The sequence below is a fragment of the Exophiala xenobiotica genome, assembly GCF_000835505.1.
Source record: "Exophiala xenobiotica strain CBS 118157 unplaced genomic scaffold supercont1.3, whole genome shotgun sequence".
Classification (NCBI taxonomy): Eukaryota; Fungi; Ascomycota; class Eurotiomycetes; order Chaetothyriales; family Herpotrichiellaceae; genus Exophiala; species Exophiala xenobiotica.
In genome coordinates, this window is record NW_013562492.1 from 426,965 (window position 1) to 451,789 (window position 24,825).

A 24,825-nucleotide genomic window follows, 5' to 3' on the forward strand; every position below is an offset into this window, starting at 1 on the left:
TCTCATTCTCCTACTCTCGATTCATTATCCACCAGCGCACGTTGCCTCACCAAGACTGCTAGATATGCCTGTTACAGGCCTGCGTAGCCTAGTGCTGCTGCTTGTCTGCGCTCTTACTACTCTAGCTGCCAGCACTACCGGCACAACTAGCGATGCCTCAAAACTCCCAAAGTCGGTCACCCTCTCCTACGAGGTGATCGGATCCTCCTCAGTCAAGCCGCTGGTCACTGTCTTCTACGACCCGAAATCTCAGAAACATGCCCTCTCGTCGTGGTCGCCTCCAAGCTTAGACTCCGTCAAATCTACCACTCCTGAACCGACCTCTTCTAAGCTCCTGCGAATCCTTCTTCCTAATGGCAGCTCCACGATTACAACCCTTGACACTTTCAGCGAAGATGTCCACCAGAAGATCGACCTCTGGATTTCCCCGAAAGACGGCTCCATCTTCTCGGCCTCGGTCTCAAGCTTGTCGCCCCCACCTTTGACACCAGAAGAAGAACGTTACAGGAAGAAGGTTGAAAGAGCTAAGGCCAAGGGGAAACCTATACCATCGCGGCCTCCAGTTCCAAACACAAAGAAGGCCAGGGAAGAAGCTGCAAAGCAAGCGGCCCTCTACGAGCCTATCAAGGTCAACCTGATCACGTCTTCGCCCGGGCCATCCCCGTCACTCGCCACTCGCAAACCGCCTCAAGTGGACAACGAAGGACGAGAAGTTGTACAAGAAGAAGTGCCAGAAAAGAGTCTCTTCCAGAAATACTGGTGGGTCGCCTTGATCGTGCTGATGCTCACAATGACCGGTGGTGGTGGCGGAGGAGACAAATAGGCTGGTCCTCTAGTCTCAAGTATCGCCAATGACAACCAATTTTCGCCCTGATTCTCTAGCTCATTGGTTGAATCACCCTGCTTCTGCATTGAGACAGTCGAAGTCTGGACATCCGTGTTTATCCGCCGCAGATTGCCCGGACGACGACATCGAGCTCTGCCGGCTCTTGCTACTGCTAAACGGCAAGGCTCTTCACCTCACCTCTATCAAAAGGCGCGATACATCTGTGTCACTCGCTGAAACCCATGAAGCTATCGCATGAGTCAGCACTACGAGGACGTACAAGTAACATGCTCGCTGCCCTGCGGACAACACACATGATCGAGTCGCGGACCTTGTCGACTCTGAGCCAATACTAGCTTGCTCACATATTGCAACGAACCTGCGCGATGCAGGACTATTCAGAATTTCACAGAAGGTTCAAAGCACGAAACCACGAAACCGGCTCACTTTACACTTGGGACAGTAGCACAACAAAGTGTGTTACACATTCTAGGCGCCTTCAATACGCAGCAGAAGAGGCTTCTGTCCGTGCTCGTGACCGGAAGGCAGTGTCTCTTATTGAAGCCCAAGGGGACAGAAGCGAAGAGGGATGACTATTTCTGAAGAATTAAAGTGTGCTGGCACGGTGCCTTGAGCTTACCTGGTCCCAGTGTTCCGAGGGTATTGTGTATGTACGACTGCGTTACAGAGAATGAGACCCGCACTTTGGTGAGGGCCCGGAGGCTGGGGAGGTTTGAGACTTTTCCTGAATCAAGAATAAAACTTATTTGCGACTCTTCTCTCTTTCTACAGATAGAGTTCGCGAGATATCGGTACAGACGATCTACGAAGGCGTGGTTGGTTACCGACCGTCAAACACTACTAGGCAGGCAAAAGTTCTTTCACTGCATGAGTCATCCGGTAGTAACGCGCAGATAAATACCTACCTTCTCCCCTCCCTCCATCTCCCTTTTCTCTTTCCACGAACTGATTCCACCAAGTAGTGGCACAGTCGTATATCGTAACAGGTGGCCAACAAAGAATGATGATAGCTTCTCGAGAATCAAAGTGCTGTATTTGGTTGACTGAGTGCTCGCACACTGCGCAGAGAAAAGAAATCTGACTTTGACGTGGATTTTGAATGGGTTTCCTTGTTACGAGATTAAGACGATGGAAAGCAGAGACTACTTGTCCAACACTCCGTCGGGAAGTGGCAGATCAAGCAGACTTTCAAGCGGAGATGTGCCGTCGCACCTAAGTCTCTGGAGGAGGAGATGAAGATCTCACCACCATGACTAGTTGCTGGAACGGAGCCTTGGGCAGCCTTCCTTGTGATTACAAACTATCGGGCAATGCAGTCCAAACCGAGTGCTGGAGACGAGTAACAGTCACACTTGGGCGAAAGGGCACGGGAAGGATCTGTCTGCTGGAAAAAGTACTAGGTCATTCACAAGTGGAATGATGTCTTCCGTCAAGAGAAAATTGCGTCTAACTTGGGGCTGCCAGTGCGGCACCCAGCATGATCTGCTAACGAGATACAGGACACTTTCACTTGACGCCGCTCAAGTGCTCAATCTCCCACACCTTTTCCCAACCAGTCACAACTTCTTGCTCAAGGCCTAGCACCTTCGGCCCATCTGTGGACCCGGGTTCCAATGTTCCCATGCTTGCAGATTAATCCAGCTGAACCGTGCGAGGATGAACTCGAAGAGAACCGATCTGCTGCCGAGGCTTGGTCAAGTCAGTGGACTGTCATTGATAGGGAGACGGTGAGCACTACTCACAGGAAGATGACCAAGTACCAGCTTTGAACCGATGTTGAACGACGATTGTCGATTGACTAAGACCTGTACAAGCCAGAGCACGATCGATGGCTCCTGCCGAGAAGGTCTCTGGATTGTAAATGTTCTGAGGTGCTTTGTATCGAGCTAAAAAGAAAAAGTGAGAACAAAAATTCCCGTCAGCCTCGAAAGACTGACGAAGGTTCGCCTCGGACTCAAAAACTTCGTCCTCACAGGAAACATGCGTCCACGGTACCAGGAAAAGTCTCCCGAAGGAGATCGAGTCAAGGTCCGGGCGCTTACATGAACCTCGGATCGTAACAAGTGTGAAATTATCACGAGCGATGTGAGTAAACTCACCGCCATTTTCTTCCAGTGCTCTTCCTTGTTATCTCCCAAGAGTGATAAGTCTGTTGAAGCATGCTGGCCTAAGCATCTGACTTTGGAACGAGAGGTGTTTGGACTGGAGGTGGTTCATTGGAATGTGGATAGTAGAGGCTTTCGAGATGGGGCCTTGGAGGATAACAGCACTATAGCTGTAGTATGGTCGATGGCCGGAGAGACATGAAGGACCAGACATGGAAAGCAGTGGGCCTATTTATAGTCAATCTTGGATGAAGACTACAATCTGCTGAAAATCATAGCAGGGAGGCTGTGCTTACCGTCGACAGCGGAAGCAGCTGATACTCGAAGTCATGCACCGGGTGCCGATAACGGGCACCGGGGAACAGGTGAGAGCAGACTTTGGCTGCGAGAAGTCGTACATGTACGATACAAGTTAGAGTTGCGTGTTGGATTGGCGAAGCGTTCTTCAGTGCATGAAGGAGAGAAGTGCTGGAGAGAATAGAAGAGAGTTGAAGGAGATGAATGAGTTGAAGAGGAGAAGTCATACGGAATAAAAAGGGCAGAACTTCTGGTTGAAGCGGAGCAGCCGCCTCGACGGTTGGCAAGAGCCATCAACACTACCTAGATAGATAATAGGTAAGTTCGACAAAGGATGACGTCTAATGCTTTGAAGGGCCAGTGCATCCCGGGATTCAGTAGGAACAATATCCGGCTGCCACAGCTTCCAAAATGTACTCGAAGACATACTACGAAGAGGCAGTAGCGAGTTGAAGGAGAGAGGGGAATGATATTACATACATGAGAAGAGCCTCAATTCAGTTGCCCAAGTTGAGTCGGACGTGGGCGGCTTCCAAAGCTGACTCCTTTGAGCAAAGGACGTGCAAGCGTAAAGGACGTCTACCTGACTCCGGTTTGGTTTGAGTGTCTGTAAGATGGTCGAGAACTACATATCTCGAAGACGCATTCCATGGTCGTTGACTTCAACGAGAGTTGCGTTGCTGATGTTTTGGGAACTTTCGTGGCGCGATTCGTCGTGTACACCGTACGGGCCCTTTGAAGAGTACCTGGTATCAAAGAACGTCTTGAAGGCTTGTCTGAGCACGAATCCAGTCACGCTTCCCCTCGAGTTGAGTAAGCTCTTGCTCGAAGTTTCTCACAGCGTCTCCGTAGGCTTTTTGGGCCATGTCATCGGCACTAGAGCCGTCAACCTTCCGGTACGGAGTACATTGAGCAACGGTAACATTCTCACCCGGTTTTTATGCCAGCATGCCGTTATGTGATGTTAGCCTACCTTACCAGCGCCATATATAGTGACTGGCGTTCGACAGCGATGATGTGACATTTTCAATGCCATCATTCTTCATAACATGCAGATAAGCTGCAGCGCGAGGCTGCGGTCTGGCGCACAAGTGCCTGCGAACTCGGCTGAGAAGTTGCAGAGCCCGTGGAGTACAGCCACTACCATCGGCTGCTCGTCCTGGTTGTCACCTTCTTAGGGCGGCAGCTGCGGCGACCTCACGTGGGCGCCATCAGTACTCATCCGACCAGCGCCGCTTTAAACTACGGATCAACCTCGCAACCTCACTTCACTCCCACTTCACCGCCAGCCTTGGGCCCCTCTCAACGATGATCTTAGTTCTTACGCCAAACCTCGATCCTGCGTTAGCAGACGAGGCGGTGACGATGAATCCGGTTCCTGCGGAGTGGTCTCCGCTCACGAATCCATTCTGCGCAATTGGCAGCACATGACCCCATTCAGACCATCAAGATTGAGTCCGAATCAAGCAAGGGTTTAAGTTCATGAAAAGTCCAGATACTCCCACAGAATGTGCCGAGGAATCTGGAGCTAATATGAGTGACTTTACGCTCAATCGACAGCAGTGAGCTGGCTATGGCTGTCTTGGCCGTGGCTGTCACTGTTGCTAGGCATACAGATCGTTGGCCGCCGTCTGTGGGGAATCTCCTCCCCCACAAGGAACTCCGCCTGAAGGATGTCGACCCCGGCAATTGCTCCAGTCTCCATCCATGGGCAGGTAGACGTACATAAGTACGGGGACACCCTACGAGTACCGATCATACACTTTCCTTCTTTCCACTTGCTGGGCCCCTTGATCTCAGGCAACATGCTTGAAGCTTTGAAGAATCTCACAAAGGATTCCAGTTCCGCGGCCGCCAATGGCGACTCTTCACCAAAGGACGCCCGGAAAGCCAACGAAGCAGGGCCCAGAAAGGCCGGCGATCCTTTATGCCTACCACCTGGGATTGACTCGGAGAAGTTCAAAGAGTTCATTGACCGTGTCCTTGACATTGTCGGCCAGACAAACGTCACAGTCATCACTGGGACTGAAAACTTGGACAAGGAAAGCTACCTGGACCCCAGTAAGGTCCACGATATGTTCCATGTCCTTGCCGAGGATTACTTTGTCAGTTCTGCCGTCGTGGCCCCGAGAAATGTGCAAGATGTCCAAGCCATAATGAGACTTTGCAACGAATTCGAAATCCCGGTATGGCCGTTTTCCATTGGCAGAAATGTTGGCTATGGCGGAGCTGCACCCAGGGTACCAGGAAGCATTGGACTGGACATGGGAAGGAACATGGACAAAATTCTCGAGGTCAATGTGGATGGTGCGTACGCACTGGTCGAGCCGGGCGTCACCTTCCAAGGCCTCCACGACTATCTGGTCAAGAACAACCTTCGTGACAAGTTGTGGATCGATGTCCCGGATCTTGGAGGCGGGTCGGTCCTCGGGAACACCATCGAAAGGGGGGTCGGCTATACTGTTCGTATATGTATCAGATCGAACAAATCGGGAATTGCTAACGATCGAAATCAAGCCTTATGGTGATCACTGGATGATGCATTGTGGTCTTGAGGTCGTTCTCCCCGATGGTACCCTTGTGAGAACGGGAATGGGCGCGCTACCTGACCCAGACGCCGACCCCAACGTCCCGCCGGACCAACAGTCGGGAAACAAGACGTGGCAGTTATTCAACTACGGATTCGGGCCGTACAATGACGGCATCTTTACTCAGTCATCTCTCGGTGAGTGTGATGCTAGCGAGCTACATATGCCGGCCGCTGAACCGGAGAACAGGTGTTGTCGTCAAGATGGGCATCTGGCTGATGGCCAATCCCGGCGGATACCAGTCTTACCTGATCACGTTCCCTCGGGATGAAGATCTTCATCAGGCGGTTGAGATCATCCGCCCGTTGAGGATAGGCATGGTCTTGCAGAACGTGCCTTCAATTCGTCACGTATTATTGGATGCTGCCGTGATGGTAAGCAGGACGACTACGACTTGAGAAATGGGCTAAATGATCACCAGGGCGACCGCAAGAAGTACTCGAATTCCGACAAGCCGCTTACCGATACCGAAATCGATGAAATCGCCGCTAAGCTTAATCTTGGCCGCTGGAACTTTTATGGCGCGCTTTACGGACCTGCCCCGATCCGAGAAGCCATGTGGCAAGTTGTCAAGGCATCGTTCTCAAAGATTCCGGGGGCTAAGTTCTACTTTCCGGAAGACATGCCCGAGAATAAGGTCCTTCAGATTCGGGACGGCACGCTACAAGGTATTCCAAGTGTAGATGAGTTGGCATGGGTCGACTGGCTTCCGAACGGGGCACATTTGTTCTTCAGCCCTATCGCCAAAGTCAGCGGAGACGATGCCGTGGCCCAATATGAGTTGACACGGCGCAGAAGCGAGGAGCTGGGGTTCGACTTCATTGGCACCTTCGTGGTCGGCATGCGCGAGATGCATCATATCGTATGCATAGTATTCAACCGCAAGGACCGTCAGCAGCGGGAGAATGCACACAAGCTGATCCATACGCTGATCGATGATGCGGCAAAGCTTGGTTGGGGAGAATACCGAACTCATCTTGCGCTTATGGACCAGATTGCCGGGACTTACAATTTCAACGACAACGCCCAGATGAAGCTAAACGAGACGATCAAGAATGCGTTGGATCCCAAAGGTATCCTGGCGCCTGGGAAGAACGGTATTTGGCCCAGCTCCTACGATAAAAAGGCTTGGAGCTTACAGCCTGGAGACCGGAACGGAGAGCAGGGTACGCGTAGCTAATTCATATGGCCTACATCGCCGGAAGCATTGTAAAAAGGCCTGGAAAGTGGCCAGACTCGTTGGCTCAGTCAGATTTCCCGTTCCCACGTTGCTTTCGGCGGGTTTGATTAATGTGTACTCCGCAATAAGCAAATCAATCCCCAAAAGTCATAGAGTCAATGATCGAAGCCACCGGGGTAAGAGGAAAGACTGTCGCCGTTGGAGCAACGCCTGTCGATAAGACTATTCGCATCCAGTACTTATTTTTGACAACGGTGATCATGCGGATTAGAAGTACCTCCTACTTTGTATTTGAGCGTGAGCCCATGATAAAGACCAAAGCAAGAACCCTGGTAGGCTTCTCATTGAAATATTTCTACTTCCAGTAAGCTCCTTTCCTTTGACGGCATATTCCCCAAAATTTGGTGGCTCAACGAACTTTGGCTTAGGGTTAGAGATTCTCTTGTACTGTATTCCCTTTCTTGGTAATTTCATTTCCTTTTACGGTAGAATCTCACAAATTTCATGGCTCACCGAACCTTGTGGCAACTCGGGACGGATTCACTACTCGGCAGATTAAAATCCGTCACCAAGCGGACAGAATCGACAGTTCGGAGGTTCATGGTTTTCGGCCTCGTGTGAGGCTGAAAATCGAGGCTGTAATTGAACCCTTTCTATGATCGTATTGGCGAGCGCACGGAGGACGTAATGGTCATTTACCTCGTACAGCTGCCAGCAGCAGTCTTGCATCAATCGGCGATCCTCGATGTTGGTGCTGTCTGCGCCGAAGGAGCGAAAACCTCACGATGCTGAGTCGTTGGTGCAGGCTCAGGAAGCTCGTGCGACCAGGGGCTTGAACACAGGGTGGCATCACTCTTTGTACCAAAGTACTCGTAGGAGGGCTCGTGGTCAGTTCACTTTTTCTTGGCCCCCTTTCATGATGACATGGCGAGCACAACTGTCACAGCCTCGTTGATGTGCTTTACATAGTAATGGGAAAAGCCGGTTGCCACGAGCGGAGCCACGTCCACTAGGCTTAGAGCGGCTTAGCCCAACAAAACCCCAGTATGCCCAGAAAATCTGTCAGCACTAACACCCTTGGTGAGCCAATTCCCTTGTCAACGAGATTCCAATTGTTGACCTTTGATCATACTCCGTACTCCGTCACCATGTCAGCATTATTATTTGATTTCTTTTCTCAGTGCGGCCGCAGCCTGCACCGAAGGTGACTTCTGCTTCTCTTCTCATCAATCTCATAATAAACAAACATTCGGACTTCGGGAGCCGTACGCAAAAGTCCAGGATGAGCCTTGTCTCTGGCTCTCAGACAGCCACGAGGCGACAGCGGCGACGGAACGAAGGTCCAATACGAGTTGCTTGGGCGGCCAAGTCGGACATCTGATCGCCGGGGTTCCTGACCATGATTCCTTCGTCATGTCTGGCTGGCCTGAAGTCTTGGTATTCCGCGATTTGCCTGGTCATGTTCCGGCTTGCTGCTAAAGCTGAACTGGTCAACGTATGATCGCCTTCCAGACTGGTAACTTTTTTGCCAAAGGAAGGAGTACCGGGGGTGCAATTTGGATACCTTGCCATGACTCGATCCAGGCGCAGGTAGGGTCATGCCCAGTGAAGCCCAGCTACACTCCACCGCCGCCAGCTGTACGATTCCATTTCAGGCATCGGAACGCCTTCGAGCGACCATCAGCGTAGCCCAGCCACTTGGAAATTTCAATCTCTTTGTGGCCCTACGGCAGCCACACTACCCTGATACGGGCATCCAGCCTAACCGGAGCCTAAAGCTGGAGTCGCAATGATTGATAATACTTGTATAAAGCAATGCCTCTCTATCCCACCCACGTGTGACTCCATCTACAAATCAACTACTAACGGCCGTACGCTGCCACTTTTGATATACACTTCTGCTCACTGATCCTGTCTGGTATCTGATTGCCATCGACCTCGACAGCATTAAAGCATCTACAGTACGTCCTTGAGTGTGGAAAGCCACGAGCTGGGCAAACATCAACGCGCCGGTCAACGGACCAACCTCAGAAACACCATCGGAGAAGTAGAGGAAGGACTTCGCCTTAAAACAAAGTCAAGATGTCTCGGTCTCCCTACTTCCCCTTCTACATCGCTCTCCCGATCCTCATAGTCGACGGGCTCATTGAAGTGGGCATGATCGGAGAGACAGTGGGCTTCCTGCACGACCGAGCAGGCGACTTCTTCACGGTCAACGCCTCATCCGGACCCTTCGACATCCACGGCAAGCCCAAGAACCTGCTCGTTGACCAGGGCCACACGAGCAACGGCGCAGCAGGCACGGCCGTCATCTTGGTCGGCCTATTGGGCTTCCTGACCATCTGGCTCGAGAAACGGCGAGCACGCAAAGTAAGTCACCCCCAAAAGTACTATCAGCACTGCCATTATATGTGAAAAAAAGAGTTGTCGGCTAACAAACTCTTCTCGTGCCTTGTCCTCCAGACCAACGCAACAGGCCACTCCGCACTTTTCATCTTCTGGGTCGTCATGACGTGGCTCTCCGCGGCGCTCACCCTGTCCGCGCTGATCTACGTCAACGTCGTGGTCGCCCAGACCGACAACCAGTCCATCGATCTGTCCGTCGCCGAAGCTAACCCCGAGCCGCACATGTACCCGCTCGACAAGTGGACGCCGGACAATTGGTTCAAGGCGCTGCTGGCGCTGCCGCTAGCCCACGACAGCGACCGCGGCACGCTGAAGTACCATCTCCGTCTGATCAGCGGCTGGCGGTGGAATCTGATCCCCTTGTTCATCATCGGCGCCGCCGTCGCCCTGCTCGCTCTGTGGGAACTCATCCGCGCACGACGGTGGACGACCGGCGAGTCCAGGGAGAAGTTGAGGCACTCGGGCCAGAGTGGGGAGCCGTACGGAAGAGCGTGAGCGAGAGCGAGAACGAGAGCCGCGTCGATTCGAAATTCTCCCGTCCACGGGCTATTCGTTACGAGACCGGGACGAGCTACACGGAGAGGCGGTTGAGGACGGCCTGCTGCATGCAATTTCACCACCTGGAAGCTCATCCTCAATACTGCATTACAAAAATCTTGTCAAAGCATGGCGTGCGTTGTTATTGGAACCTTGGCATGGAAATAGAAATGGGAATGGGAATGGGGAATGGAACGAAGCGGTCAAGACATTGATATTCAGTCGAACCATTGCGTTCCGCTGCGAGTTCAACTGACGAATCTCCTTTTAGTCTGGGTGTCAGCAGTCCCTAGTGGTACTGATATGGGTGTTGCGTTTGGTGTTGATATTGATATTGATATTGATATTGCTAATTTGTTAATGACCCTTGAACGCCGGAACGGTGTGTATTTTATCTTTCTTGCATATATACCTAGGTACTCTGTACTTATACCCGACTACAGCCATCGTGCGTTTTATTGTCAATCAATCAATGAGAAAACAATTGTGGTCCTTACCTTACGGATACTTTGTCTTACATTGGCTTGGCTACCTTGCTGGCAATTATCCCTGCGCCGTATGCGTAATTTGCACATCAATCAGCATGTGTTTCGGCGATTTGAACTACTACGTAGTGTGTCTCCTATTAACCACCAACCACCATGACTCTCACTGATCTACCGTAGTTGGTATGTCTCATGCCGAAGCCCCCAATTCCCATGTCCATTATTACAGGCACGGTGAGGGTACTTCGTCGCAACTTTAAGGCTGCGTAAACTGGAATGCAATGAGTCGGATCGGGAAAATACCTAGGTTCTCTTTTGCAGGAGCTGAGTCCTGCACGTCCTGTCCTTGACCGGCGACAGCGATCGGACTCCGTAAAATTGGAAAGGATGACATACATGATCCCCGTCGGTACTCGTAAGCGATGGATGAGGAGGAGGACCAGGAGGAGCAGGCGACACTCCGTACGCATTTGGGGGGAGCCTTGCAAGGTGGGTAAAGCCACTGAACGAGATCCTTTGGGGCCGATAAAAATAAAGACATTTTTCATCAACTAAACCCATGTCCTGGGCATCCACTACGCCCACCCACCAGGACGTTGAAAAAGACAATGTGCTGTGCTGTGCTGCCAAGTGGTGAATTCGCCAACCTGTGAAGCTCTATGGAATCTCATCAACAGCAACACCATGAACCATTTCGCTGGCCATCGACATTAGAATAAATACCAAGTCGAAGCAGAGGTCAATTGTCAATGACACTACGAAGTATTCCCTATACCTTATCAATGCAAAACCCACCAGCAAGTCCGTCATGCTATGCAGTAGCTCCGTACCGTTGACCCAACCTTTCCATTATGCTATGCTACCCTGTCATCCGTGTCATCAACCATAACTCCGTCTAGGATCGCGAAGGCTCGGTCGCTTCTGACGCTCAGAACCTTCCTGCTGGACAAGCCACTGTAAAATGCTCTCATAACACAAAACAAATTGCCGTAAATTCTGCACCATACTCAATCGTTGATGTCGGAAGTCATCCACAGTCTTGGCCACAAGGTCAACATCGTCTCGATCGACCCAGTCTCCACCGTCAACGTCCATCTTATCATCACCACCCTCATGCGAGATTCTTTGTTTCTTCAGCATGTCAATGACTGAATCAATAGTGCAGAATGTTCCGGTTCGTCCACAGCCTGCGCTGCAGTGAACTATGATAGGCCGTGAGCCTGCTGGGGCTGCTTCATCCGGTCCCACTACCGACGAAGGACTCGACGACCCGCGGACATACTTGTTGACTTGTTCTACCAAACCGAGCAATTCCATCGGGCTGGCTGGAGCACCGAAATCAGGCCAGTCCTCGTACTGAACCTGAGTGACTTCCCGCATGGGTTGGAAGGGATGGGCAGCGTGACTCAAGCTAAAGTGGCGTACCACGGCGCTAGGTGTTCTCGTGGTAGGAGATTTGACATCTTCTCGGGTGGGAATGTTGGCAGTCGTCGACCTCCTAGGGCCGAGCGATGGTCTGCTTGACGCAGGCGTTCGAGGCGCCGAAGTCTTGGACTCCAGACTGACCCGGCGTTCGGAGAGCTGCTTAAGCTTGAGCGGGCCATATTCTCCTGCATTCCAATACACGTGACTCTTGACTTGACCACCTTCAGCCTCTGCCGTCAACATGACAATGACACGGACGTCTTGTTCCCAGACCACACGCCAGAAGTCGTTGAACGTCGCCGGTATAGGAGCTTGTGTGGCGATGTAGTGTCGATTCGAGTACTCAGCTTTGACATGGCTGGCATTGATGTAGTCGCAGCTACCATTTGGAACATCTTGCAGTCGCACTCTCGTGTGGTCGTAGGGAAAAATATTGTTGTATCGGTTCTTGGACCCCTTTTCAATCCCTGCAACTTCTATCTTGGAAGGCATCTCTGCTTTTGGCGTTCCATATGACACTTGAACACTAAGAGCGTCCTGCATACGCTTTTGCTCAGACTTTTCAATGTTCAGGAATTGATCTGACACCAACTTGCCGTCGTCAGACTTGGACGACGCTCTCTTGAGCCAAGCAGGTAGCGTGCCCTCGACCTCGGATGACATATTGCTGGGCCTTTTGATGGGCATCTGTCCAACACCATCAAGCAGGTCCATATTTTGGCGGATGTTGCCGAAGAAGGGATTGGCAGCTGACTTTGTGGTTGGCATAGCACAGCCTCCAGCCACTGGAACGGCATCTTTCGTCGGGGCGGATATTGATAGTGGTTGCGTAGTTGACCCGGCTCCTGATTGAACCGGTCCAGAGTCGACCAAGTCAGCTGCCTGTTTCTGGAAGGCAAGAAAGCCGCCCTTAACAACCAATCCTGTGCCCGTCCAACCCTCGGTAGTGAATTTCTTCAGCACGTTCAAAGGGGTGACAGCTTCCTTGGGCAGGCTGGAATTCGCGTCATAGACAACGATGTGAGTACACTCGCGCCATCTTGAGAAGACCTCTTGATCTCGATCCGAGGCAAATGTCTCAGCCAGTCTCTGGACATTGTATGCGGGTCGTTTTAGCAGAGTGGTCGGTATACATAGATTCAACGCGCCTTGTATTCTTGCCGTAGCATATTGCTGATACACCCTCAGGTCGAGGACGAGGACAATATTGGATTCGTTGGTCAATATTCCTGCAATATGGACCGGGGACATTAGAGGCGGTGTATCTTTTTGCCCAGACGAGGGTAGAGTTTCGGAGCGCGAAGTCTGCTTGGTAGTGTTGAACGGTGGTGTTCGAAGTCCATTGCTGGGCAGTGAAAGTCTCGCATGCTGATGGTCTGCCACACTATGAAATGCGTTGAAAGCGACAGGTGACTGTTGTCTCGGAAGGTCGAAGAATGAAGCCTCGCCAGTCTTGGTGCCTTGTGGGGTGGGACCTTCTTCTGATTTCGGCTGCCGATCTGAATCTGGCTTCTTTGTCAATGGAGACGCTGCTTCAGTACGTGTAGTGGAAGCGGAAGTTGTTCTCGATTGTGTAGGTCTATTGAAGGCTGTATTCAATGAGAAGCGGTGATTGTGCTCCGATTGCCTGCGAAAAGCCTCGAAATCTGGATTGGCCTCTACCGGGAGGTGACGAGGGGTCGGCACACCACTCTGGACACTGGAATTGCCAAATGTCCAGTTTTGACGAGCATGAGCGCCAGGATTTGAGTCGGGTGGTATTGAATCATCGCCACCCACAACAAAACCAAAGTAGCTGGGACTCGGACTCTTGGGGTCTTTTGCGTGGGGTGCAAGTTGAGCCTTGGGTGAGAGGAGCGGTGGTAAAGATTGGCCAACAGAGGCAACAGCGGGTTGTGCTCGTGGCGTGGTCGAAGGACGAGATGATCGAGAGTGAGAGTGCGAATGTGAATTTGAATGTGAATTTGAATGTGAATTTGAATGTGAATTTGAATGTGAATTTGAATGTGAATGTGAATGTGACTTTGAGTGCGTATGAGAATGTGAAGGTGTTTTTATCGAAGCGGTCGCGACGGCCGACATGTTGGTCGAAGGGCCGATGGAGGGAGGGGAGGAGGCCGCTGCGTGATGACAAGTCATTAATAAATCGTTGCGTCTGATGAGATGGTTTGTCGTGAGTGTAGACAGAAGGTTCAAGATAGCGAAAGCGAGTGGTGGTGAGGCAGGTGGATAGTGGTTGTTGGGTGATTAGACGATTAGGCGAGGCGCAGGCTGAGAAAGCTACAGCTGAGGCTACGTCATGGTGAGTCTAGACTGTGCACACGACACGGCCGATGGGGGCATTGTCTGCAGGAACAAAGAATGGTAAAGGCGATGGTCGTATAGGGTCCGGGGATGGGCTCGCGTGGTCAGTCTTTGAAGAAAACTAGAACGCAGCTGGAGGGGAATAAAGGGAATTTGATCACTGGGGACTCGGGACTGGGCTTCGCTGGGCTCCTAAGTTAGGAGAGGTTTACTAAAGATCTGCTTGGTGCCGCCACAAACAGATTAGAGGCACACCCGAGATCGTTGATTTGAGCCAATTTCTCGCCCTCTTACGCTGCTTCGGCCCCTGCGCACAATGACGTCGTCACGCCTAATCAAGCTAATTCACCAGGAGGCTGCGGGTGGCTTTCAGCCTTAGAAAGGCGGCTCAGGTTCGACGGGAACAAGGCGGAATCTGAATCCTATCTAGGCATGTTCCGTGGCCAGAGAAGATGCCGTCGTCAGGTCTATGAATGCGTCTACGTAGTATTTGACTCGTTAAAATCGGCCTTCTGGTGGACAACAAGCTGGTCAGAATTCCAATCGATGATTTGTGAAACCCCAGGGTCTTCGGACTTGTACATAGATGCGATACGGAGTACTGTGAGATCTACGAACCTCGGGTCTCCAGGGTCTACACTGCCTGCTGGTCTACAGGGTCTTTCCGGGTTCGCTAAAAGAAACAGTGGGCGATTATACCTATAAAGAAGTCACTACTGGATGATTGACTGCCAGAATACAGACACCCGACCGAGGAACAACCAAGTCGCTGATTGGAAATCCAACGCCAAACGACCTTGGAACACGTGAAGTGGAATTTCTTTTGCGATCCTGCTGATTACTTCGACGCCGTAGTCCCTGCTACTGCAAGTCACCCTCGTGGCATTGGGTAGCCCACGCTAAGCGAGGACACGAACTGCCTCCCGATCATGCCACTTTCTCCTACGGCTGAAATCCAAAGCCACTCAAACAAGCGAATGATCCAAAGAGTGGGTTATCCCTCCTCAGACAAGCAGTGCGCACTGACTGCAGCCCACACAACCAAGAAGCTCGTGCCGAACTCTGGCACCCATGGACCCTCATGACCACCCTCGTGGGCGTCATCACCACTACTTCGGAACACCATAGTAATACCATAGTATGGTTACGGATACATTATCCCACGATTCACCACCCTGATTATGATGCTATTCTATTTTCAGACGAAGAGACTGACGACTTTGGGAACCAATTCTCTCGCACAGCTTCACGTGGAAATGGCACGCAAAGACCAGATCTACTCTGGGTTTTCTGGCAATTCTGGCACCGGGGTTTGCCGTTAAAACAATCCACTCAGCCTGACCACTTGTGAATAGAAGTAGCCGTATCCAGTATGAGGTACTCCCAACATGCATTATTTCATCGACCTAAGATGTTCAATCTACTCGTAGCAGTCGCTGTGCCAGCCTCGAGAGGAGCCTGCTACTGCAGCCATTGTTATCCAGCTGCATGCATTCCAATCAATCAACGGCGTCATCAACTCTCGTGGTTGCACACGGCCTTGCATAGAACGGCCTGGACTCAATCTGGCCCCTACTATGGTCATGCAGCTGAGGCTTAGCGTCTCGTCATACAGCGTGTGCCCTTCCGCGCCGCAATTCTGGTTGCCTCGTTCGGAACAATTATAGCCCTTCCGTCCAACTTCCCACCCACCTACCAGGCTACCACCCGCAAAGACCTTTGGTCCGAGGACCCGTTTCATGGCGAAAATGCAGAGTGTCAGCCTGATAAATGCTGCTTCGAACCAGTATGACGTCTTTTGGCAGTTCTGGTGATACCTGCAGTACCGCAAAGTAGCTGTCAAATATCCCTTTGTCATGCACAGGTCCAGGCAGTTTCGGTCAACCAACTTCTAAGATTAGGCATCTCAGAAGCTCATGCTCCATCAGAACATCCAACCCGCAATCAGAAAGCGTGGTTGTGCCTCTCGGATATCTGGCATAAAAGATCCCAAGTCCAGACCCAGGACTACTGGAACTTGCCTCGAACGGTGACTTTCATCATGCTGATTCTTCGTTGGCCTCCCGGGTCTGGCAGTCCTCGACAATCTTGATGGGGATCTGTCCGAGATGATCGCAGTCGACAGTCCGTACATTCTTCGTTGGAAGTGGAGCTGGCTGTAGCATGGTATCGTAGAAAGATCTTGCTGTATGTGGATGTCCTTCATCAATGTCGGACCAGAATCATTCAAAGCCTTCCGTCAGGCTCGCCCTTCCACCGCTCCACACGCTTCTGTTCCCAGTTGTCCAAGTCTTTGGCCATGAGCTTGTAGTATTCATCTCGTTCATTCAATTCGCCTTTGAGCACCCTTCTCCGCCGAGGATTGTATGTGAGACCTCCTTGGCCTGTGGCTCCACCCTTCAGTCCCAATTCCATGGCCTCTGCATCAGTCACTTGCTTGTGTTTTCGATCGTGCTTCTCGTATCGAAGGGCTGTCGCTGGCGTGAGGAGGAAGGAGGCCGACACCATCAACGTAATGAATGGTAGGCCAAAAAACAGGAATGGATTGTGTGCAATCTTGCTTCGATATGCTGCGGCAATCCGTTCTCCCAAGTCTCCTACTTGAGCCTTGCTGGAGCGGAAAGGCTTTGACTGGAACACGGGCATCCTTGACGTTCTTCGCGCGCTTGTTGAGCACCGAAGGTCAAACTGATTCCCGAAGCTCTACGCGCTGCTATGAGGCTTGGGTGATAGGTATCAGGAAGCCGGCGCTCGCCGCTAAGACCGAAAGTCTTTCGAATGACGAACTTCTGGATGACATGACAGACACGTGATCTTGATAAAACAGCAAGGCTGATGGTCAGCCTTGCGTAGCTCAAAAGAAAGAAACGGTTTACAGAGCCCTGTCTGCTTTCGTGTGCTCCTCATTCCTGATCGAGCAAATGTAGATACTTCGATCGGTGCGAAACTACCTGCAATATGTCAAAAAGACCCTTGTGGGAGCACGAGGCTGAGCAAGGCCGGAGCTCTTGCGTAAAGCAGCCACTTGAGTGCCAAGGCAAAACACGCGCCCCAAAATTATTGGGGACGCGCTGCGAACCATCTCAATTGCGCTTCTTTACTAGACTGAGAGCCAGGTGTGCTGGCCAACAACCATCATAGACCAGACATCATGTCGCTTTTCGGTCAACAGCCAGCTGGGCAAGGAGGCTCCGGCTCCAACAGTCCTTTCTCCGGTCTGAATCTGAACACCGGCACCACGGATGCACAGGGTAAACGAAAGTCCATCTTCGATGCTTCCACCTCCCAACAAACATCGCAACCATTCACCTTCCCTAGTCTTAATACGAATCCCACAACGACTTCAAGCGCCTCGACTGGGGGACTATTCAGTCTTGGTGGCGGCGCAGCTAAAACCTCAGCTCCCACCTTTTCGTTCGGAACAGCCACCACTACCTCCGCACCTTCGACAGGCCTCTTTGGATCTACAACCGCAACCTCCACTCCTTCAACTGGCTTGTTTGGGGCGGCGAACTCGGCAGCACAACAGCCAGCCGCTACTACGTCCTTGTTTGGCGCCTCAGCAACCACACAGCAACCCGCGAACACCTCTACCTTCGGCAATGCCTTCTCTGCGAACACAGCGGCGCCTTCTGGCCAACAGCAGGCAGATGCACCACCTTCCCAAGTTCGAGATGCCGCCTACTTCAGCAGTTTACTGGAGAGGCAAAAGAAGAAGCCCAAATTGAAGACTGAGGACAAGGGAAGAGTGGCTCAATTGTCTGGGCTCAGTATGGACTTGGGAGATCTTGCCAGACGTGCTCAAGAGATTAGGCAGCGTGGTCCAAAGCAGGCAGAGCCATTCACTGACAGCCGGGCACATTACTTGCTTGCGGGCTCGGGGGTGTCTCCTGGTCAAGCATACAAAGACTTTCAAGCGCTCGGACCTGATGAGGCGCCCCCAATATCGCGAAACATTGCGCAGAGTTTTGCTGATGAATCGAGTGCGTACCTGCGAGATCTCCGAGTCAAAGGTCGTGATGCGATGCTCAGGGAAAGCATGGATCGTGTCTATCGTGAGGTGGACAAGTTCATTGAAGAGAGCTTGGGGGTCGACTTTGAAGAGCAGAAGATGAGAATCATGGAACATTTTGGTCTTGCGCCTCCAGAAGACAATGGCGATGCTTCGGGACCGAAAGCAGGCGGCTTTGGCAGATCAACGCAACGGGACAAAGGAAGGCCATCAGAAACCTCCCGAGCTACAAGAAGCATATTTGGACGCTCAGCAATTGACAAGTCCATCATTGGCACACCGGGCTCAGGTGCCGGCACGACATCCTTCTTTAAGAGCGAAGGACCTGCTCCTGCCACTCCTGGCCTATCAAGAGGACAGAGTCTGCGAGATCTTCGAGAGAAGGAGAGAGCGTTCATTGAAAAGGTCCAGCAGCTCAATAGCGCGAGACTTCAAGACGAGAGTTATCCCCTGCTGCAAAACTTTGCGGATGCAGAAAGCGAGCATGGCAGAGACGGCCCTCGACAGCTGGTCGATGCTTATCATGCGCTGCATAAGATCACGAGAGAAGGCAAATCTTCCATCAGAGAGCGACAATATGCGGAGGCATATCTCGATGAGAATGATGATGCCAAGTATCTCAAATTGAAAAAGCAGATATTGGAAGGCTCTCGAAGCTACCTAGAAGACGCGTTCTGGCGCGAGTCGAGATCTTTGGTCGAGAAAAATCCACGAGAAGGTGCATTGGGAGGGCAGCCATCCGTGCTTAATATCGTGCGCGCTTACATCCGGATACGGGCTGCTCGTAGGGATCTGGTGCCGGATGGCGCAGAGCTGCAACAGGTTGGCGGTGAGAATGGCGACTATTGCTGGGTCCTCATCTTCTATCTGTTGAGATGCGGCTTTGTGAGAGAGGCGGCAGAATATGTCAAGAATGATCCTGCCTTCCAATCGATGGATCGACGTGTCATTTCTTATGTGACAGCCTATGCAGACAGTCCTGATCGACGCTTGCCAAAGGGAGTGCAGAACATGATCGACAACGAATACCAGAAACTTACCAAGCTAGCACCGAAGAACACTGTTGACCCCTACAAGATTGCTTGCTACAAGGTCATTGGGCGATGCGATCTGACGGCGAGAAACCTAGATGCAGTCGGTCAAGGTGTTGAAGACTGGCTCTGGCTGCAGTTCACGCTTGCCAGAGAGACTGGCAGGTCAGAAGAATTGGCTGGCGAGATCTTTGGCTTGGACCAGATCCGAGAGACTGTGACAGAGATTGGTCAAAAACATTTCCAGAAGACGCAGGTGGAGGGCTCCAGTGCATATGGAACTTTCTTGCTGATGCAGGTGCTTGCTGGCATGTTTGAACAAGCGGTGGATTATCTGCACAATTTCAACCCTACCAGTGCGGTCCATCTTGCTATTGCTCTCACATATTATGGACTGTTGAGGGTTTCGGACTTCTCGGTCGCGGGCAACGAGCTCTGTGAGTAGACCCTCCTCTCTTCTCCGTTGAAACGTGCGCTAACAAGTCTTTTAGTGACCTACTCGACCACTCAATTGCCCCAGCTCAACTTTGTTCCTCTCATAGCTTATTATACTGCTACCTTCCGTACCGCCTTACCGGTTGCGGCAGTGGACTATCTCTCGATGATCTGCTTGAACTCTGATCTGCAACCGACAAGTCTCGGACTGGTCCACACGAACGCCTGCCACGAGTGTCTACGAGAACTATGCCTCGAAACCCGAGAGTTTGCAAAACTGCTCGGCGACATCCGTAGTGATGGAACTCGGATCCCCGGTGCCATTGAAGTTCGAGCCAAGCTCATACATCTCGACACACGAGACGAATTCTTGAGATCAATTACAAGCCAATCGGCGGCCATTGCAGATCAACGCGGACAGATCTCGGATGCGGTGTTGCTGTATCACTTGTGTGAAGACTATGACAATGTTGTCAGCGTGCTGAACCGAGCTCTTGCGGATGCTGTCTCCCTGGATCTCGGCGAGTCGCCCATGCAGCTCCAGCCACTGAAGCCCCGACGACCAGATGGACAGACTGAATCGTCGGCTAGCACTCAAGGCAATGGGCCGCAATCGTCTCTGTCACTCACACAATCCACCTCGTCACCCATCGAACTGGCAAGAAATATGATCTCTCTATACAACGACAATGCGCTTTACTACAACAAGATCTCGGCAACTAACCGAGAGGTATGTGGGGTTCTCCTTCGACTGCTGTCAGTCAGAGCACATCTCGAGGCACAACCACCTCGATTTATGACCGCATTGGAAGAAATGAACGACCTCAACATCCTGCCACTGCGGGCTAACGGTCATATCCCCGCCATCCGGGCCGCTGCCGATGCTTTCGCTGTCCTTCCGCAGGTTCTTGCTCGGTGCGCTGGAGTCAGTGTGGTATGGGCTGTGCGGGCAATAGGTGGCGAGCGGGACAATATCATGCGGGATGGACGATGGGAAGCCGGATATGGAGGAGATGCTGATGGAATGAAGGATCAATTGAGTGATATGGCCAAGGATTTGATGGTGTTTGCCGGACTGGTGAAGTACAAGCTGCCTGGTCGTGTCTATGATATGTTGACCCGGGTGGGAGGCGATGTTGGTGCGTTTTGAGGGCACAATCGTACCCAGGACACGACCAATGGGCTCGCGAACCACGAGTGCTGTGACAGTAGTAGAAACCATTGGGGGTGCCGATAACGGCGCGGCCTGCTCCAGAGCAGGGCCAGATGCCTGACAGCTTGCACTGTATGTGACTCTCATTCCATGGTCAGGTGCCTAGTGTTTTTGATTGCGCTCAGCGGTGCCCACCGTGGCAGTGTGGCGAGATGTGATAGGTGATGGAGGTTGATGGTGGGTGATAATCTTATCAATCTATTGCGGTCATGAGCGAAAAAGAGTGGGCACCTACTGGGCATCTTCAGGCATGTTTGGCCCGCCCGCCGCCAACGACATCCCGCGGGCCTGCGCCTTCATCCTCGTCGTTCCACAGAGCTCATGTTTGTGACGCATCCCTAACCCTTTGTGCCTTGCCCAACTCCATAATATGTCCAAGCCATGCTATGCCACCAAGGTTGGCTCAACATACCGCCCACACCACTTATTCCGATCCAGGCCTTGAGCTCTCCCACCTTCAATCCTCCTCACCTCGCCGAGTTGCACAGCAAAATGCTGCTGCATCACCGGACTTGGAGCCTACAAGCATCACGGCTGGCCCCCTGCAGAGTTGCGACTCTCACGAACCCTTTCCTTCGATTGCGGTGACCACTACGGTGCAAGGCGAGGAGCTTCGTGGACCAGGCTCCCGCGTCTGGCACGCCATAATGTCTCGAAATCCGCTCCTACTCATTCGGTCTTCCCCGGCTTTGGGCACTGGTTCCTACGGTGCAGTGCCCCTCATAGAAGGCCGGTCGAGGTCCAGTTCGCCCTCGGAGGATGAAGAGAATGGACACATCCACCGAAGAAGTAGCAAGAGCCGTGGCAAAAGGGTACAATCTGAACACGATGTGCAGGATAATCATGGGCGCTTTGTAGACGCCCGAAGACGGTATCGCAGCACAGAATGGCCGCGGAGGCGGCAGTCATCTTCGACCTGTGATGTTGGCATGGGTCTCGATGCGAAAACCTCTTTTGCAGTGAACGGCGCCTTTGATGAAGACAAAGGAGAGTCGTCGAACCCAAATACTCCAGAAGATGCAGGCTCAGACGCTGATGAAGACTACGTTGCTGCTGAAGACGATCCGCCCGACAACTCTCCCTACCCCGAAGTTCGAGCTTCTGTCCCTGCGACTGACAATGCTGCTTTGTCAATAAATACCCCTCGCATGTGGATTTTGTCCTTGTTCTTTGCAATAGCAGGCTCGGCCACCAACCTGTTCTTCTCGTTGCGATATCCTAGCGTCGCCATAACGCCAGTCATAGCACTGGTGCTGGTCCATCCTATGGGCAAATTGTGGGATCTAATGTTGAAGCGAAGCTCCGATCCTGACGAGCTCTTCATCAACGGCACTCTTCAGACGACGGACTCTGTATTCCCACGGACCCGAATGCAAAACGTGCGACTTTGGCTAGCCCAGGGTCGATGGAACGAAAAAGAGCATGCCTGTGTATACATAAGCAGCAACGTGTCCTTTGGGTTTGCGTTCGCTACTGATGTCATTGTTGAGCAGCACAAATTTTACAAGCAGGATGTGCCCATACTCTACCAACTTCTGCTCACTATTTCGACTCAAATTCTAGGTTACGCATTCGCTGGGCTCACGAGAAGATTTCTGGTGCGACCAGCCGCAATGATATGGCCGGGCACCCTGATGTCGACTGCAATGTTTACGACAATGCACAAGGATGAGAATAAGCCGGCCAATGGATGGATGATTTCACGGTATAGATTCTTCATTTATGTCTGGGCTGCAGCATTTGCATGGTACTTCCTACCTGGACTTTTGTTTCCAGCGTTGAGTTATTTCAATGTCATCACATGGTTCGCTCCACAGAATGTGGTGGTGTCCAATCTGGTAAGGTCTTCGAGAGAGGTGACTGCGCAACGGCTGACCATCATAGTTTGGCGTCGCTTCGGGATTAGGTCTCTTCCCAATGACCTTTGACTGGGCTCAGATTGCCTATATTGGTTCACCATTACTGACGCCGTGGTGGGCAGCTGCCAATGTCGTTGGAGGATTGGTTCTGGTGATGTGGATAGTCGCGCCAATCTTATGTACGTTACATCTGGCCTCAGAAGATTGACTTACTGATCCTTTCAGACTATAAAAACGTCCTCTTCTCAGGATACCTACCTATCCTTTCATCAGCCGTCTTTGATAACCAAGGCAAACCTTACGATGTCAGCAAAATTCTTACGGCCGACTTCTTGTTCGACAAGGTCGCCTACGACAATTACTCCAAAGTCTACCTTCCAATCACATACGTCCTCTCATATGGCGTACAATTTGCATCACTTTCGGCACTACTCACTCACACCACATGCTGGCACGGACGTGATATCTGGCGCCAGTCCAAGCAAGCTTTCAATGAAAAGCAAGAAAAGCCCGGTGTCGCATATCAAGCCGTGCCGCACCGCGACGATGACTATATTATACGCCGGGTTGACAGTCAAACCATCCAAGCAGGTGGCGAGGACGTGCACAACCGCTTGATGAAACGTTACGAGGATGTCCCCATGGTGTGGTATGCTCTCACATTCGTGGTCATGCTAGCCGTGGGAATGTTTGTTGTCGAATACTACCCAGTCCACCTACCTTGGTACGGACTATTGATGGCCTTGGGCATTACTACGGTTTTATTCATCCCAGTTGGCATTGTCATGGCCATAACCAATCAGCACAGCAGTCTGTACTTGATCTGCCAGCTCATATGCGGCATGGTCTTTCCCGGCCGACCGGTCGCAAACATGGTCTTTGTGACCTATTGTTACATCAGCTCAGCTCAAGGTATCAAGTTCTCCTCGGACATGAAATTGGGGCATTACATGAAGATCCCACCGAAACTACTCTTCAAAGTCCAGATGGTCGCCACGCTGGTGTCAAGTCTCGTCCAGATTGGCGTCCTCAACTGGATGTTTACTAATATCCCGGGGATTTGCACACCTCAGGCGATCAATGGGTTCAATTGTCCCATTGCCCGGGTTCATTTCAACGGCAGTATCCTCTGGGGTGTTGTTGGACCGCAAAGATTCTTTGGTCCGGGAGCTCTGTATCGGCCTCTGGTCTGGGCCTTCTTAATGGGATTCGTTGCCCCGATACTGGTGTGGCTTATGGGCCGGGGTAAAAAGAAGACGATCTGGCGCAAGGTCAATTTCCCGGTCTTGTTTGGCAGTTTAAGCTGGATCCCGCCGGCTACGGGTCTGAATTTCTCGATCTGGGGAGTTGTGTGTTTTGCCTTCAATCATGTCATGAAGCGTAGGGCATCGGCGTGGTGGGGAAAGTATACCATGACTATGTCGGCTGCGCTGGATTCTGGGCTGGCATTCTCGCTGGTCGTCATCTTCTTTGGATTTGTGTACCCGGGCTTGATGGACAATTTCAAGTGGTGGGGCACGGAGATATATAAGCAGGGCTGTGACTGGCAGGCTTGTCCTTGGATGAGGTTGAAGCCAGGAGAGAGGTTTGGTCAGTGATGGACATTGAGTAAGTAGGAAGCAGGAAGATCAGAGGCCTGATGGTCGTGAGTGAGCGTGATTACCGTACATAGAGATGAGAATGAGCTTAGGCCGTGATGACAACGGGAAGGATGAGACTAATATAGTAAGGCTCTGGAAGCCATGATCACGCATGCGCAGGGTAGTGCAGTGCCTCTCCGTGGTCTGCCACCAGATGATCCTGGCCAAGGCTGAGATTCCAGGGGCGAGGCATTATAACTTGGTCGAGATTTCCGTAATGTGCACCGAGTTCCTACAGGAATCAAGTGATATGAATTCCCGGAAAGTCATATCAACTACCATGTACTACCTTCCTCGACATGTCGTATACCATGCGTAGTCTTATTTCCTCTCAATCACCTTATATTCATTGCATCATACCGTGCACATCCTTAACCCAGTCTTGCCTTACCCTCCATTGACTCCTCGACTCCTCGACTCCTCGCTCGACTTGAGCTTCAACGTACTTTCGGTCCACTGCT

General features: G+C 51.8%; 7 protein-coding genes across 8 annotated transcripts; 5 read left to right on the forward strand and 2 right to left on the reverse strand.

The window, feature by feature from the left end:
* The first annotated feature begins 7 nt into the window (after positions 1 to 7).
* PV05_04324 (uncharacterized protein) lies at positions 8 to 1,800 on the forward strand. Its single transcript, XM_013460723.1, has one exon. The coding sequence runs from the start codon at positions 65 to 67 to the stop codon at positions 821 to 823; it is 759 nt and encodes a 252-aa protein (XP_013316177.1). The 5' UTR covers positions 8 to 64; the 3' UTR covers positions 824 to 1,800.
* A 2,684-nt stretch (positions 1,801 to 4,484) lies between these two features.
* PV05_04325 lies at positions 4,485 to 7,151 on the forward strand. Of its 2 annotated transcripts, XM_013460724.1 has the most exons (4): positions 4,485 to 5,711; positions 5,767 to 5,974; positions 6,027 to 6,211; positions 6,259 to 7,151. In XM_013460724.1, the coding sequence occupies exons 1-4, from the start codon at positions 4,923 to 4,925 to the stop codon at positions 7,015 to 7,017; spliced, it is 1,941 nt and encodes a 646-aa protein (XP_013316178.1). In that variant the 5' UTR covers positions 4,485 to 4,922; the 3' UTR covers positions 7,018 to 7,151. The 2 variants fall into 2 exon arrangements, with proteins under 2 accessions (XP_013316178.1, XP_013316179.1); XM_013460725.1 differs by having other exon boundaries at positions 4,485 to 5,974.
* Positions 7,152 to 8,158: 1,007 nt separating this feature from the next.
* Positions 8,159 to 10,442, forward strand: PV05_04326 (uncharacterized protein). Its single transcript, XM_013460726.1, has 2 exons — positions 8,159 to 9,387; positions 9,481 to 10,442. The coding sequence occupies exons 1-2, from the start codon at positions 9,100 to 9,102 to the stop codon at positions 9,916 to 9,918; spliced, it is 726 nt and encodes a 241-aa protein (XP_013316180.1). The 5' UTR covers positions 8,159 to 9,099; the 3' UTR covers positions 9,919 to 10,442.
* A 530-nt stretch (positions 10,443 to 10,972) lies between these two features.
* On the reverse strand, positions 10,973 to 14,337 carry PV05_04327 (uncharacterized protein). Its single transcript, XM_013460727.1, has one exon. The coding sequence runs from the start codon at positions 14,007 to 14,009 to the stop codon at positions 11,325 to 11,327; it is 2,685 nt and encodes an 894-aa protein (XP_013316181.1). The 5' UTR covers positions 14,010 to 14,337; the 3' UTR covers positions 10,973 to 11,324.
* Positions 14,338 to 15,594: 1,257 nt separating this feature from the next.
* PV05_04328 (uncharacterized protein) lies at positions 15,595 to 16,032 on the reverse strand (the record flags this gene model as incomplete). The annotated part of the gene is made up of 1 exon (XM_013460728.1): positions 15,595 to 16,032. The coding sequence occupies one exon, from the start codon at positions 16,030 to 16,032 to the stop codon at positions 15,595 to 15,597; it is 438 nt and encodes a 145-aa protein (XP_013316182.1).
* Positions 16,033 to 17,266: 1,234 nt separating this feature from the next.
* On the forward strand, positions 17,267 to 21,033 carry PV05_04329 (uncharacterized protein). The gene is made up of 2 exons (XM_013460729.1): positions 17,267 to 19,654; positions 19,709 to 21,033. The coding sequence occupies exons 1-2, from the start codon at positions 17,326 to 17,328 to the stop codon at positions 20,800 to 20,802; spliced, it is 3,423 nt and encodes a 1,140-aa protein (XP_013316183.1). The 5' UTR covers positions 17,267 to 17,325; the 3' UTR covers positions 20,803 to 21,033.
* An 84-nt stretch (positions 21,034 to 21,117) lies between these two features.
* PV05_04330 (OPT family small oligopeptide transporter) lies at positions 21,118 to 24,639 on the forward strand. The gene is made up of 3 exons (XM_013460730.1): positions 21,118 to 22,703; positions 22,750 to 22,903; positions 22,950 to 24,639. Exons 1-3 carry the CDS (start codon positions 21,252 to 21,254, stop codon positions 24,320 to 24,322), a joined length of 2,979 nt encoding a protein of 992 aa, XP_013316184.1. The 5' UTR covers positions 21,118 to 21,251; the 3' UTR covers positions 24,323 to 24,639.
* Positions 24,640 to 24,825: the final 186 nt, after the last annotated feature.